A 16,017-nucleotide genomic window follows, 5' to 3' on the forward strand; every position below is an offset into this window, starting at 1 on the left:
CTGCGTGGCCTCGCCCGTAGCTCACTTGCTCTTATGACATCACTGATGACCACTGCGTGTCGCAGCCTCGCCTGCTCTATGACATCGTAATTATGGCAATCACCTAATTAAGAAATCCGGCTCCATCAGGTCACCCGCACAGCCCAGGGGCGGAAGCCATCATCTCCGTCTGGTTCCTTCCGATTCTACCTATCACTGATGACATCAGCACTGACGATGACATCATCACTGAACTATAGACTCAGCCTTAGGGCAATTAAACTGCCCTAATTTAAAAAAAATCTGGGTGCCCTTTGCACACCCTGAAGGTTACAGCCCGATCGCATGTAAAACGGCATAGCTGTGGCTGAGCACAGAACTGTGAAACAAACAAACAAACAAACAAACAAACATTGCCTACATACTCAATTTTATTTCTATAGTATTTGCTACAGCGTACCAGCTGACCAATCAATATTGTGAGTGTCCCGTCACCTAGTGCCACACCTTAGTCACATAGTAAATCCCCGTCCAGCATACAGAACAACTATGATCACATCTTACAGAGAGCAGCTTGTCTGTAGGGAATGCACACACACCCAGTGTGGACTGTGTTCAGTCTGCCGTCTGCAGACACAAAGAAGCAGGCACAGGCATATCATCCCATGCAGAGTAAGAAATCCCTTCCCATACAAACACGTTCACAGTACACAAGAGCCTAACCTTACAATGCCTTTAGGTCAGGAGATGTTGTTTTTTTACTGAACATGGTTTCCAATGCTGAGCGGATTAGGGCGGTGGGTTGCTGTGTGTTCCTGGTAGACAATTGGAGAAGCTTGCACACTGCTCCGGCTGGGCTGTATGGAAACTAGATTGGTTTAAAGTAGAAGTAGGCCAGTAGATAGGTATTCACATTTGCATAATGAGGCACTAATGAGGGCATTTGGCCAGGAGAAAAATTTAAAAACTGTATTTCTTTTCCAAGATGATTTTTTGTTTGCATTTATAGGCAAACTATTTGGTATGAGTTGTGGAGGATGCTTTTGCAGTGCTGAAGGTTTTGAATCTCAATTGACCAGTGTTGGCCGTTCGAATGGCAAGTGATTCATCAGGTATGACAGTTCCTGCTGCTTTCTGTCCTATAATCTTAGACCGGCATATAGAACCAGTGAACAGCTCTGGAAATACTTCCATTTGCTGTGGTAAATGGACTGCATTTATATAGCGCTTTTATCCTAAGCGCTTTACAATATGCCTACATGGGGTCTCGACCAAGTTTCAAGATGGAGACCAGTCACGTTACCTCATATCACAATAGCCATCCGCTCTCAGCATAAGTCAAGTGTGACGTCTGTTATGACGTGTGTCTCCTGACTCATCACCCCATCCTCAATAGCCACAATGTCATGTGTGTTGTGTATATAATAGGTTCAGATTCAAATCTGGGATTAAATGCACACAGAAAACATTCAAAAGGCTCACAGAAAGCACATTCTTTAAACGAGCAAAGGAAAGCTCACACACTTGTGGGATATATTCTAGAGGGGGAGGGGGGCGTCTGGGTAGTGTAAAGCCGCGGAGACCCGGGTTCAATTCGCGGCAGCCGTACTTCTGGCTTGGTCAGACGTTCCTACAGACACAGTTGGTCGTGTCTGCAGGTGGGAAGCCGGTGGAGTATGTGCCCTGGTCGCTAGCACCTCCTTTGGTCGGTCGTGGGCACCTGTTCGGGGGAGGGGAACTGGGGGGAATAGCGCGATCCTCTCTCGCGCTTTGTCCTGCCGGTGAAAGACCTCGCTGTCAGGTGAGAAGAGTGTGTGGCTGGCGGCTGCACATGTATCGGAGGAAGCATGTGCTAGTCTACGGCTCTCCCCAGATCGGCAGTGGGGGTGGAGCAACGACCGGGACAGGGAATTGGCCAAGTAAAATTGGGGAGAAAAGGAGAGAAAAATCCAAAAAGACTTGATTATATATATGTTTTATATATAAGTGTGTGTGTGTGTGTGTGTGTGTGTGTGTGTGTGTGTGTGTGTGTGTGTGTGTGTGTGTGTATGTGTGTATACTGTATATATATATATATATATATCGGTATATACACACACACACACACACACATATATACTGTATATATATATATATATATATATACGTAAGGGATAATGTATTGTGAGCCGGTGATTACTGGCGAAATAATGACCGACAGGTGAATGATTGAGCCCGACGCGCAGCGGAGGGCTTAATCGTTCACCTGAAGGTCATTATTTCCAGTAATCACCGGCTCACTATACATTATCCCGCTTAGAACACGGCCTACAACTAAATTATTTCAGTAATCTGACAAAAATAATTATTCAAATAGATTTTTTAATAGCGTTTTCAACGACAAAGCGGTTTCATTCGTAATTGGCACACAAGACACCACAGCTGCAACTGGTTGGCCTAATTAGTAGTGTCTGCAGACAAAATGCTCTTATCAACTGATTAATCCAGGTGTGGCAGAGCAGCGGTCGGTTGTCGAGAAATAATGACCGGTGAATCTTGTTGATTGACCAATCAGAATCGAGTATTCAAGAGAGCCGTGTTCTAAATATATATATACACACACACATATATATACATACACATACATACACACGGGGAGGGGGGGGGGGGGTTAAAGGGGCTAATGACAAGGACAAGTTGCCACACCGGGTTCTGCAGGTGTAAAAAGGAGAGGTCAATAGGTGAGTTATGTAACTGATGATAGGTAACATTAATCAAATTAATTCAACAGAAGGATTCATCCAGTGTGTTCTTCTCCCCTCTTAGCAGATCAAGCCCAATCTGCAGGAAGCAAAGCTCACAGCTCACACACATCATGAGACTGCACAAACTCCACCTGGTATAAATAGACACTGGGCATGGCCTCCCCCCTGCTGTTCACCTGGTATAAATAGACACTGGGCATGTCTCCTCCCAGCTGTCCCTGTTATACCTAGACATCCTAACCTGGGCTCCAAGAGGAGACTTAAAGAGACAGGGCCCATCCGCGAAACAGTAACACCAGCCTGCCAAGTCCCCCTCGAAGCAATCACATTAGCCTCTGGAGGAAAGTCCTCCACAGAGCTGGCAGTCACATCTACTGCTCGCCATTTCTGTCAACCATCTCTCCATCCGGCCTAATAAGCTGACAAAGAAGCTCCATCGTCAAGGGTTTCAAAATGAGATATATGCCATTTGGAAAATGTGACACCTACGAAATTTGAATACTATTGATGGTACTTTTTAGAAGATAGTAGATTATTCCACTTTTACAAACTGGGTCGTTAATAAAGATATTGCACGATAAACTTCAGGTAATGTTTCTTGTTTGTTTTCTCCAAAATGAAAGTAGTATTTTGGAAAGGGTGATTCACATGATCATATCATCATCGTATTAAAATCATACAACCATTAAGGAACACTGAGGGGGAAATCAGGAACATCAGTCCAGGTTTTTCCTGAAGCAAGATTGCAGTTACTGTCTAGGGAGAGAGTATAATGGGTACATTTGACAGAAAGTGTATTCGCTTCCTATATCGATACATGAGATGGCAATGAACTATATCTGGAAGCTGCAATCTGAACATACGGTACTGATAGTTTCCTTATAATCTATCCATCCGTGATGGCTTAAAATAGCTGACATAAGCCCTGCAAGGCTACGCCATGGCCCACGCCTGGAGCAAAGCTGCAGGGACTGGCCTGTCAATAATACCTCCTAAAACCGAGGCACTGTGTATATCTTTCTGGATGCTTGATTCAATGCAACCTGGTAATACACAATCTTGTAAGTTACAAATGATCAATGCCAAATACTGTACATTTAGAACTAAATGAAACTCGGCAACACTGCACTGCGCTGGGCTGGCCCGATCACATGTCAATCTCAGCTTCCTGAAGTGTGCTGAGTAGACCTACTGTATATATGTGAGATGATGGGCTGCAGAAAAGCTCAGAGCAGATACAGCCTCACATTATTAGTATTTAGGTGAAGCGAGGGCAGTGTTGGCATCATCGTGTGTGTATAGGCTACTCACGCTGCAGAGTGCTCTCCAGCTGGGAGCCGGCCTGCAGAAGGCTGTGGTAGCTCTCCATCTCTCCCTCGGACTCGCTCTCCTCCTGCAGTGAAGCTGGGCCCATTCCCCTGCTCTCCTCCACAAGGACCAGGCTGGGCTAACTGACTGTGAGTGCAGTGGGGAGGTAGTGACAGCCAGCCCAGGCCTCACATCCTCGTCACAGTCCTAGAGAGCTCCATCGAGCGTCGGCGTAGAGGAGGCTGAGAGGGGAGCGACAGGGGAACTCAGGCCCACCTGCCTCTGCGGGTCCCAAGATCCAGGCGGGACAGCTCCCTGAGGGCAGCTCTGGAGCTTCCTGAGTCACCTTGAGCTGCATAGAGTGCTTCCAGACAGAGCAGCACAGCACTGCACAGCTACAGCATGGAGAAGAACTGTCCACATAAGCAAAAGATACATACAAAAGCTGTGTTTCACCGTCCTCCTGTGGTTACTCAGATTTCTAGTATCTATGCACTTTTACCCTCATACACACACTCGCACACTACCACCAGTGAGTCTGCCGGGCTAGTGTCCTGTTCCCAACAGCAGTCGGCTACTTCAAAACAAACAGGAGCTCCATCTGGCCACTGCTGTGTGCCTCTCTCTCTCTCTCTCTCTCTCTCTCGCCCCTCCCCTCCCTGAGCTTTAGTGCGTCAGCTCTGCACCGTGCAGGCAGGGCATAAGAGTCCTGACACACTGCCAGTTTCACACTCCTCTATGTTCCCTTTTGCTCTGTTCTGCTCCATACTTCCGCCTGACCTACAGTACGCAGGACTGGTCATGTGCCCCTCCTTCTGCAGCTTTCTTACACACCAGTGTTACGGGTAACGCATACAAAAGTAACATATTACATGTAATATATTACTTTTAGCAGTAACTCGGTAATATAACTTTCAGTAATATTATACCAGTTACTTTGTTAGGTAACACACGTTACAATTTACAATTCTTTTTTACCGAAGCACATATTTTAAGATACAATCATTTCCTAATCAAATATTGTGTTTTTATGCAAATAACCAATATAGAAGACAATAACAAAGGAAAAGGATAACATTTCAAATTTTGGACAGTTTACACTGACTTCAAGACGGTTGGAACTCTTTTTCGGGATGGTTCCCGAAACTGGACAAGTAACTTGCCCAACACTGTTACGATGTCATTCTGCTACTACTGTTATTTTGGTGAAAGTAATGTGTAATAAGTAATGAGTTACTCTCACACAGACAGCAATATTGTAAAGTAACTTATTACTTTCAAATGAAAGCAACTAGTAGTATATTACATTTTGAAAAGTAACTTGCCCAGCACTGTTACACACAAACACACACACACAGATATACAGTAGTACTGTATATAGCATCTGAATGGGTCTATTGTAAAAAGAATATGAATATCTAGCGCACCCTCGGCCAACAAGCTTGACCCGTGCGAGAGCACACAACACCCATTAACACACAACAATCACATTCAAATACTGAAACAAATATGAAAGGATGTCATTGTGTACATACTGATACAGAGCCTTTCTCAGCTCAACTCCCCACTAGCCAGCCCACTACTTTGAATGGGGCAGTACTGGGGAGAATAATTGCACATACATACAATGTAAACCTCCCATGACTCACAGTGTTATATATGCTGTGGTTTCCTTGATCAGGCCACACATGAAGCAGGAGTACTCCACACACAGTCCCACAGCTGATCCAGCTTAGCCTTTGCCATCTCATTACTGCACGGCATCTGCTTAGTGTGGTTGAACACACACACACACCAATATCTTAGACTAGAACATGCTTACATTATGTTGATATATTCTCATCCTATAACAAAACACAAGGTGACGTTTTATCTTCAAAACATTCTGCTTTATTAAAGAAAATCAACAGGTTTTGAACATACTGGTCTGAAAGAGGTACATTCAGCTCGGAGGTTTGGAGTGCTGAGGCTGGAGACTTCAAAGGGCCAGAGGTGGGAGGGTGTCCCTGCTGCAGGCGCCGGGGCTGCAGTGCCAGCCTCCACCTGCAGGCAGCAGCACCACATCCCAGCGCTCATTCAACCCCTCACAGACAGGGCCAGTCTCCACAACCACAGAGCCCCAAAGCCTTTCGTGCTTTTTTTTTTTTTTTTTCTTTACATTTCGGTTTTCTTATAAAAGTGGCTGGAAAAAGGTTGCATTAAAAATACAATCCGTTCTTTTATACTTTTCATTTAAACAGGCAAAACATTAGAATCCAAGATTTTGTTTAAGCTTTGAAAATAGCATCTCTGTCATTTAAAGGTTTGTTTTTCATTTCAACAAATTCAACAAAGCAGGCAGCCCCTCTCAGTGTCCTCCTCCATATGCCTGACACAGTGCAGTCTGGAGTAAATGAGAGCTTCATCTCTCTCTCTCTCCGAACACCTGGCACTAAATATAGCCTTTCAGAAAACCCAACGTTTCGGTAGAAAATTATTCTGAAATAGATGTCGTTTTTCCATCACTCAAGAACACACATGAATATTAATTTCATTTTCAAATCTCCATTTGGCATTCGAGTTTTGTGTTTTGACTGCATGTGCCAAGCTGCAGAAGCTCAGTATTATGATACAGATAATGTGTCAGTTATAGTCCCCGCGGTCAAATAAATGACCAGTACCAAGGAGGAAGGACGGAGTTCTGGTTTGATTAGGGATCAAACTGTAAGGGATGACGCCATGACATCACCTCTTTGGCTCCACTGAAGCCTTGACAACGGCTGACTGCGACACATGTAACGAGTCCTTCTGATGGAGCATCACCCAGAACTGGTGAAGGAGTGGCAATTAGGACGGCGAAAGGAGTGGCAATGGTTGAGGAGTTAGTTTGGGGGGCTGCCCGTCTTTGCGTGTATGACAAAGACTAACAAATAAAATCGGCACAGACTCATATCAGGGGTGGAATAACACAAGCAAAACTCAACTGGCACAAAGCTGATCACTCTCCACAATAAAAAAAGATTTGTGTAATAAAAATATAACATTTGTGAGTAACATTACACTTAATAATAAATATGCCAAATAGACATTAACATGTGTGGAAAAAACAAAGAAATCCTCCAATATAGTATTGAAAAGTGTTTCGACTGATGGTATATGTGGAAATGGAATGTATGAAGCACTACACGCTAGACGACGTTAAAAGGAGAGAAAAGGCTAAACAGCCCCCTCGCTCCATCCAATCAGATGACCAAAAGAGAATGGCAGGGAGGTGGAGAGAAGAGCGCCTCACAGTGGCTTTAACTATGGGTGATTTGATAGAAAGAGGTCTGGAGTTGGTTTCTTTACTCTCCAACCTCAGCCCACCTGAGACAAAGAATGCAAAACTAGAGAACTAAAAAGTCCTGAACAAAAAATACCTCATTTAGGTTTTAGTGCATGTGCGCATATATTGTGTGTATTGTTCTTATCTATGTGATATGTGCGTACAGTATGTGTGCTCAGGCATATGTCTGTGTGTGCATGTGACCACCTATCCAAAGAATGAGCCACTTTGCTTTATAGTGCAGGTAACGTCGGCCATACTACGTCTACACTACGTCTAGACGATGTCTAGACTCTACAAGGTTCAAGTAATCTTGTTGTTCACTAGACACATGTTGCCCATGGTTCTGGCTATTCTCATCCAGTACAGCTGTACTCACTTAGAGAACACGCAGGCATACACACACTATCAATTTCAGCTCACACTTGTTTGGACAGTGACATCTTTTTTGGCTTTGAGCAGAGGCTATCATACATCTCTAAGCTATATACAGTACAGCACAATTATAAATTTTCTCATCTTAATTGGGATCTCTTAAATTATCGCTGAGGTTGGAAAATTTAGGTCATGCTCCAAGCCATGTTGGCAGACACGTTTTAGAGCGCGATTAAAATCTTTAGTCTTTCGTTCAGTCTCTCTCGCTCACACACACAAAAACAAACACACTTTTTGGGTTGAATGGTAAAATGGCCTCAATTTCTCTCTTACCTCAGTATTCAATGTAAAACGCAGTACAGTAACTTTTCATCGTAATGTTTTCGACCAAATCTGTGGAGTGTAATAACTGTTAATAACCGTTCAAAGTAGAACGTTTGAAAGCATAAACCGTTGAAAGTAGAACAGAAGGATGATGTCATATTACAAACTTTGCAGGATACAAATATCATCATCAGTGGAATGTGGCTTTCTTTTGAGCCTCCTTTCATGCAGGTGAACCATTCTGCGATATCACGACTGCATGTTAAAACACAGCAGTCAGTAGAGCTACTGACAAGGCAGCCGTGTATGCATTCATCTTTAAGCTAGTAATAAATAAAAAATAAGAATTAAAAAACAAAACTGAAGGGAAAAATAAAGAAAACTGCTGAAAGGCATGCCTGTCATCTGAGTAGTTAGTTAAAAGTGGTACAAATGTGCCCGTGCTGCATGGGCCGGTAATGCAGAGCGCCGCTCTGCAGGCATGCTGAGGAGGGGGCAGGGATGGACGGAGCAGGGAGACACAGCACCAGCAAGTCAAAAGACTGCTTTGACTCCTTTTCACCCCCTCCCCCCCCTGATAGGTCGTCTATTTATCTTCTGATCTTTTTTTTTTTTTTTCTTTTTTTTTGCCCCTCTTCTTTCCAGATCAGGCGAAATGGAAGGCAGCTCTGGCCTCACTGGCATGGGGTCCTGAAAGAGGCAGATGCCAGCGCTGTTGTCGCTTCTTAATGCCCTTCACTCGCGCTCCTTCAGGTGCTTGTAGGACAGTGGTGTGACAGCTGCGATCTGGAGGCAGGAAAAAAACACAAGCGGACAGATTTCTACTAAACATCTTTGCCGTGAGCCTCAAATCTGCCACAAGCCCAACAAGACACCTTGAAATCACCCAGAATCGAAATAATCATAGAAAAATAAGCAGCGATTGATCAAGTACCCTCACTGATAAATACACCATCACCAACACCACAGAGAAACTGAAATCAGTCAAGCAAGCGCTCCCGATTTCACCCAGGTCCCACAAGTCTACTGATCTGTTGAAAGTCAGCTGCAACATTGGACAGACATGTTTAGGTTTGTCTCCTGATGGTTTACCTGGATTTGGGTAGGAGGCAGTCCTCTGACAGCTACAGGGAGAACAGAAAATCATGTTAAACCGTGAAAGCTGTGAGCAAAAAGCGTGGTTTTATTAAGCCTTTATTTTACCCCTCCCCCAGATCTCAATGACCCTGGTCAAAGGTGAGGGGAGGTGTGGCATTCAGACCTATAGAGGGTGGACAAAATAATGGAAACACCTGACAACATAATGATCGGGTGACTAATAAGGAGCAATGGCCAAAACTGCCCGTTTAGGTTCAAAGATGTTTAGATCTGGTGATTAAAATGGAAGGTGGTTCACTACATTATGGTGTTCATGAAACCACTCCTGAATGTGTTTATCTGTGTGTATGTGTGCATTATCATCCTGGAAGACGGGAACATGTTGATGGAATAGCGTTTCCTTATGGCCAGCTTGCCCTAAGAGAGCTTTGTCAAGCTAACAACAGACAGTTTTTGTGTTCCCTGTTGAACTGTTAATTGAGGTGCTAATCCAGTGGTAATGTTTGAGGCCATAGTGTGGTGTTTATAGCAGCAACTATCCCATTAAATGTGTTTCAATCCCTATCCGAGCTTTGAGGTGACCTGGTGTATGCGGTTTTTTCTTGTCCCCCCTGACACATTAAATTAGTTCGCCTTATGTTGCTACAAGTGGTAATTATCACAACACGTTTAAAGCTGGTACACCTTGGCATCTGTATAGCTGCCTTTGTCATTGTGATTTACCTACTTTAAAGTATTTTTCATGTGGTGTTTTCCATTATGTTTTGTCTACCCCCCTGTATGTAATGCAGCAGCGTTCAACCTCCGATTAAGGCAAAGACACACCATGCACTAAGCTAAGCTCGACAGTTACATACTCATTAGGTTATATGCAAAGAAAACAAAAACAGAAGACGACCAACGACACAGGTTTGGACACGCATGCAGTGCACACAAGATAAAACAACCATAACCAAACCACATTACAGTAAGTACAACGATGTTACACTGGGAAATTCAAAAGCACCACGTGTGTTGTTTCACTCTCCCAACAAGGAAACCAGAGCAAACTGGACGACACTCACACCCACACACTCAGACACACACACCCGATGGCACAAATAAATTCCTGGTCATAAAATGAGGTTGACTCAAATTGTCAAAAACATTTATCATGGAATTTTTTTAAGCACATGCAAGGGACTCCATGAGCTGGGCATCTAGAGGGAGGCTGAATGGAGCATCCGTCATTCTGCTGGCTTACATGAAATTTAATATTGCCGCAATTGAGGGGTCCAAGCACATTGTGATAAATCGCCAAATTTGACAAGGAATACAGTGGAAAAGGAATTTTGATTCTACGACCTACAGAGAAGTTATCAGCCAAAACATAAAGTTGCTTGTTATAGTGAGGCCAACTGACATAGATTTCATACGCTTTGTCTCGTTACTAATTAAGGTATGGCAATTTCAAAAACCATGTTTTTCCCCCTGTAACGTACGGTTTAGTGTGTTTTAGCGCACACTAGTAGTGGTAGAGCTGAAAATGTCATATGTGGGTGTGTTCAAGGAACACCGCTCAGACTGTAAATTTCATGTAAATTCAATGTTGTAAACTCATATTTACCTCGGACTATAAATGTCATGTAAATTCCACGTTTATTCATATTTAATGTCCACTGAACACTCCTCCACTCATGTACATATTATACATTTGATTTGATTGCACTTGCAACGTTGAGGGCGTGTTTCGTTAAAAGTTTATCAGTTGATAAAAGCCAAACCACTGGGGCAAAAACTTTTTTTCAAAAACAAGCTTGAAAGAGCACAGTCCAACGAGTCTGCACACATAAGTTTCGCATGAATCGGATTAACAGCCTAGGAGGAGGAGTCATGGAAAAATAGTTTAGGATATAATTCAAAATGGCGAAAATCTAGATGAAAATGGATCGATACGGAACAACCCATGGAATTTTGATTATACAATCTACGGTAGGGCTTCACTGGCCTCAATTATGATTAATCTGTCAACGATTCGATTCGACGATGCATCTCAATACAGCTCAAATTATCGCAGCTCCAAGTATCCGATCCTCAATTTTCTATATTACTGCGCATCAGATGGCTACTTTTTCATCAATTAATACAAGCAGTCAGATAAATACCAATTCCCTTTTTTCTTTTAGAAAGTGCTTCAAAATTTGAATGTCAACATACATTTTAAACATAAACGATTCATCTGTCAACGACTCCATTCTTTCATCTGTCAACGATTTAATTCGATGCATGGTGATGCATCTTATAAACTATTAGTTTTGACACCCCTAATGTACGGATCAGAAGTTATAGGCCAAAACGTAAAATTGGCTTCCTACAGTATAGCACCATCATGAGGCCAATTGATGTGGATTTCGTAATATGAGTAGCAGCCCGAGACTTTGGACCTATCTGCCAAGTTTGGCCGTATTTGGTCTTACGGTTTCTCAGATCCACGTACTTTAAACGGAGAAAGAGAATAATAATCATAAGAACAAAATTGGATCCTAATAAATAAATAAATAAAACAAAAAAGCTCTAGATCCAAGTTTGCAACATAGGTTATTGCATAGAGATTGGATGTATGTGACCCGTGATCGTCAAAACTTGAGTCTGCCATGAGAATAGTGGATCTCTTCAGCCAGCCAATAGCAGCTTACAGTACACAACACATGAGAACACAGTGGGTCTGCCTGCCACAGGGGAGTTCTATGTAGTCGCTTCTTTTGTTCAAGTTAGAAGATGAGCCCGTGGATTCTGCGGAGGCTGGTTGGGGGAGGGTGTCTTTGATTGGCTTATGGCCTGGAGGTGGGCTGGTACCTGTTTAAATGACAGTATTGGACTCATCTGAAAAGGTTCTCATGAGCAGGGGCCTGGCTGAAGACCGGGGAGACTGGGCGGCCCCCACGCTCGACTCAACCGGCTTCTTCTGGAAGGGTGAGGCAAGAGACACCGATGACATCACCACGCTGACAGACACATTCACACACACACACACTCTCTCTCTCTCTCTCACATACAGACTGCCCCCTCTGTCTCTCGCACACATGAGACACATGTACAGGAGGATACACATAACACAGAGACACTTCAACACCAGGGGGACAGGTGGACAGTCAAAATCAATCCACATACATTATCTGTTTAGACAACTTTTCCCTCATGTTCATTTTCAGATGCCTCACCAAGGCTACGAATACAGATAACAAGCAAGCTGGTCGGACCTCCTAACAAGAACAACAGGTAGAGTGCTCCTATATCATCATCTATATTAAAGGATACGTACAATAAGCTCACCCAAAAATGAAAATCCTGTCATTATCTACCTACCTCACCCCCCCATGCCGCTGGAAGGTTGGGTGAAGTTTTACAGTGAAACAAGGTTACAGCATCCTCATAAATTATTAAAGTGAATGGTGACCGACTTTTAAAAACATAAAAAAAAAAGAGAGAAAGAAAACACACAAAATTGCTCCATACTGTTCGTCTTGTGTAATCCTCTCTAGAAGACCCAAGATGCCAAGTTGATTTGAAAAGATGTAATTTTTTACACCCCGTTTTTAGCTGAAATCTTCAATGTCGCCGTGAGCGCGAAAGTGAAAGTGAAAATGGGACTTTCAGCTGATGGCTACAGTGACGATTCCAGGAAAAACAGGGCGTAAATTACGTCTTTTCAAGGTAACTTGGTAACTGTGTCCCTGGAAAACTCTTTTTGGACTAAAAAAAACCTGTAGATAATGACTGAATTAAAAATTTTGTGTGAACTTATCCTATAATATAGACCTAGTTTTCTGTGCATATTTAGAAAAACAATAAGAAAATAACAAATCCACACGAGTACATAACACACCCGCACACACACACACACACACACACGACAAAATGCAGTGATCTGGGGGTCCAGGATGAGGTTGTTGGCTTGAGCCTCATGCAGGTTTGGGTGCTTCGCGTGCTGCATTCACCTGACTGGGCAAGGCATGCAGCAGGCATGGAGCAGCACAGGCAGCTGGGAGGACAGTGACTGAGACAACTGGACAGACTTGGTGACAAGGATGGAAGACTGACTGCAGGGACACCTGGTCCTCACAGCGCCACACTGCTGACAGACGAGTTGGGCGCACACACCGGCCCACTGACCAACACCCGATTTCAAATACCGGTACATACATCTATACAAACAGCAGTCATGATTTAAAGACTTGGACCTTCCAGCTTCTAGCATCCCTAACGATCTAACGATTCATCCTCTAATGTGAAATGTCTGATCTAATCTGTCCTGCCAAGAGGGTGGATTTCTTATAGCCTATAGGACACCACCCGAGTTACATAGAGGGTAAGGAGGGAGTAACAGCTACCCCTGAGTTACATAAGGAGGGAGTAACAGCTACCCCTGAGTTACATAAGGAGGGAGTAACAGCTACCCCTGATTTACATAAGGAGGGAGTAACAGCCACCCCTGAGTTACATAGAGGGTAAGGAGGGAGTAACAGCTACCCCTGAGTTACATAAGGAGGGAGTAACAGTTAACGGTGGGAATAACAGTAGGAGAGGAGGAGCACGAAAACGAGCAGGAATGGCAGACATGGAGAGTGGGTGAGCCGAGAGGACTAAAGTCTAGGAGCCGACAGAAAGAAAAAGAGACCTCAGTCACTCCAGGAGAAGCTGTGAGTGCTAGCGGTCTGCGACAGCATGAAGATAGTAGATGTCCCCGAGGAAGGAAGGCGATGCTTCATCTATGGTGTAGCAGGTCCAGAGAGGAAGAGAAAAGGGTGACAGAGTGAGGAGAGTGTGTGAGTGAGGAAGTGAAGAAAACTAGTTAGGAAGACAACGTTGGAAAGGGGGCAAATACAGTAGGTAAAGATAGGGTTAAAGGAGGTGTTTCTAAATGAAATGTCTGGGTAATAGTTACACTATACCGCCTATAAGTTACAATGGTGCAACCTTTAATTTGCAGAAAGTGAAATCCAAGGTATGTCCTGCTCTCTGCATGCCAAAATATAAAGTTGAAAAAGAAAAGAAAATATATACCGTAATTTCCGCACTATAAGCTGCACCGGAGTATAAGCCGCAGCAGCAAAATTGCCTGTTTGTTACATATATAAGCCGCACCGGACTATAAGCCGCAGGTGTTTTAATGTTTTTTTTTTTTTTTTTTTTTTAATTGTGTTTTAATGTTTAATTACCATATGTAAGGGTTCGTGCACAGAGGGGATTGTCGGGAAAGAGATGGCTGTTTGAGGAAGCTCCCATTTATTAACATTTCAACAAAACAACATAACACAACACCACCTGTGTTTTTTTTTACAGTGCACACAGTGTCCGCGGTGTGGTGAAAAGAGGGCAAGAGAGGAAATTAAAACAGAAGTGGATTTATAGTTAGAAAGAGTGCTAAAGAAGAGAGAATTCCGTTTTTTATTTTTTTATTTGCTGAAAAAATCCATAGATAAGCCGCACCGTTATATAAGCCGCAGGGGCCAAAAAACGGGGAAAAGCCGCGGCTTATAGTCCGAAATTTACGGTATATAAAAAAAAGAAGCATCTTGTTATATTTTTTATATGCCTATATATTGTACAAAATTGCAGCTTGACTCTATCAAATTGCAAATACGTGCAAAATATTTTTGAGTAATTAAAAAAAAAGCCTAGGCACATAGAGCTGGGGGGAAATCATGGAACACACTCAAACTGGAAAAAGAAAAAGAAAAGAAAAAAGTGTAGCATCAAACCATTCCAACTGCGTGGAGGCAAAACCCATGTGCCTCATGGGGAGCTAATTGGAATGAACGTTTGGGAAGGTTGTCTTCTCGAGGGAAGGTGGGGGATGCAGCCATATCCCTGAGCCAACAGCTTGCATCACACTGATACTGTATGGTTGGTATTAATGCCCGATTATGGATGGGCTGCATCAACAACGACTGAGTCCTTGTGAAGACAAAGACAAACTCCAGGAACAAAATCCAAGAGACTGAATCAAAAAAGATGATAGAATGCCAACAGATATCTTGTGTATGACCTCAGAATGCAAACCCACAGAGGGCTTGCCTCAACCACAAACTATCACCACAAAGACCTGTAACATTTCAGCAGTAGGATTAAGTAATATACCATGGTAAATCTGGGGGGGGGAGAGAGAGAGAGATAGTACACGTGTGTGTAAGGGCATGTCTGTGTGAGTCATACCTGTCGTGTGTAAGGGCATGTGTGTGTGTGAGTCATACCTGTCGTGCATGGGGGCCGCGGGGGTTGCGGAGCACCACTAGTAGGATGTCAGGCAGTAGGCTCAGCAGGATGAGCAGGACGATGACCAGCCAGGCGGACACGGAGCTCAGCATGGTGGCAAACACAAAGTACAGACGCTGCTGACTCAGGAAGGGCCTGCGAGAGACACAACACTGCTATTTACACTGAGGACCTACAACAGAGCAGAACGGAGCTGGCTATAAAGTAGGTAAAGCGGGATGCTTATTTAGCTGATTTCATCCTGAGAGGTGTGTTCTCACCAGATGATGCCTCCCCAGAAGAAGCTGAAAAATACATAAAAAGCCAGGGAGCCCCAGATGACAAAGTGGTTGATCCAAGTCCAGTGCCTTGTGTCCAGAGCCAGCTAGATTGGTAAAGGAAAGTGTGATTAATTGCAGATGTCAGACGTCCAACACAGCTTGCCAAAGTCAATGTTATACAAGATAATTCAAGCAAGGAAAAGATTCAGAGTCAGACTTTGATCATCTGTTTACTGAACAGGCTGCTTTAATGACACATAGTTTGAATGAACAACAACAGCGGGAGTAGTTTACCTTTAGCGTGACAGTGAAGACAAGGATGGTGAAGACTATTGTTCCATATGACCAGTTCCCAAACACCTGAATTTGA

General features: G+C 43.5%; 2 protein-coding genes across 5 annotated transcripts in view; both read right to left on the minus strand.

Annotated features, from left to right (window-relative positions):
• The window catches only part of mcf2a (MCF.2 cell line derived transforming sequence a), a gene marked incomplete at both ends in the record, with an annotated part of 31,269 nt that extends 27,132 nt beyond the window's left edge, over positions 1-4,137 (minus strand). Inside the window, one exon of the mRNA XM_083651275.1 lies at positions 4,035-4,137. Within this exon, the coding sequence (XP_083507401.1) occupies positions 4,035-4,137 (103 nt within the window). The remainder of the gene's footprint in view (positions 1-4,034) is intronic.
• Positions 4,138-6,140: 2,003 nt separating this feature from the next.
• Positions 6,141-16,017, minus strand: part of atp11c (ATPase phospholipid transporting 11C (ATP11C blood group)) — an 81,908-nt gene continuing 72,031 nt past the window's right edge. For 2 of the 4 annotated variants that reach the window (XM_083652218.1, XM_083652217.1), the window contains exons 26-31: positions 15,942-16,007; positions 15,648-15,751; positions 15,366-15,522; positions 11,968-12,076; positions 9,127-9,158; positions 6,141-8,820 (exon numbers count right to left, since the gene is read on the minus strand). In XM_083652218.1, the coding sequence (XP_083508344.1) occupies positions 11,972-12,076; positions 15,366-15,522; positions 15,648-15,751; positions 15,942-16,007 (432 nt within the window). In that variant the 3' untranslated portion in view covers positions 6,141-8,820; positions 9,127-9,158; positions 11,968-11,971. The remainder of the gene's footprint in view (positions 8,821-9,126; positions 9,159-11,967; positions 12,077-15,365; positions 15,523-15,647; positions 15,752-15,941; positions 16,008-16,017) is intronic. The other 2 variants (XM_083652219.1, XM_083652220.1) reach the window with 2 other exon arrangements.

The sequence above is a fragment of the Poromitra crassiceps genome (assembly GCF_964638095.1).
Source record: "Poromitra crassiceps genome assembly, chromosome: 15".
In the NCBI taxonomy this organism is placed as follows: Eukaryota; Metazoa; Chordata; class Actinopteri; order Beryciformes; family Melamphaidae; genus Poromitra; species Poromitra crassiceps.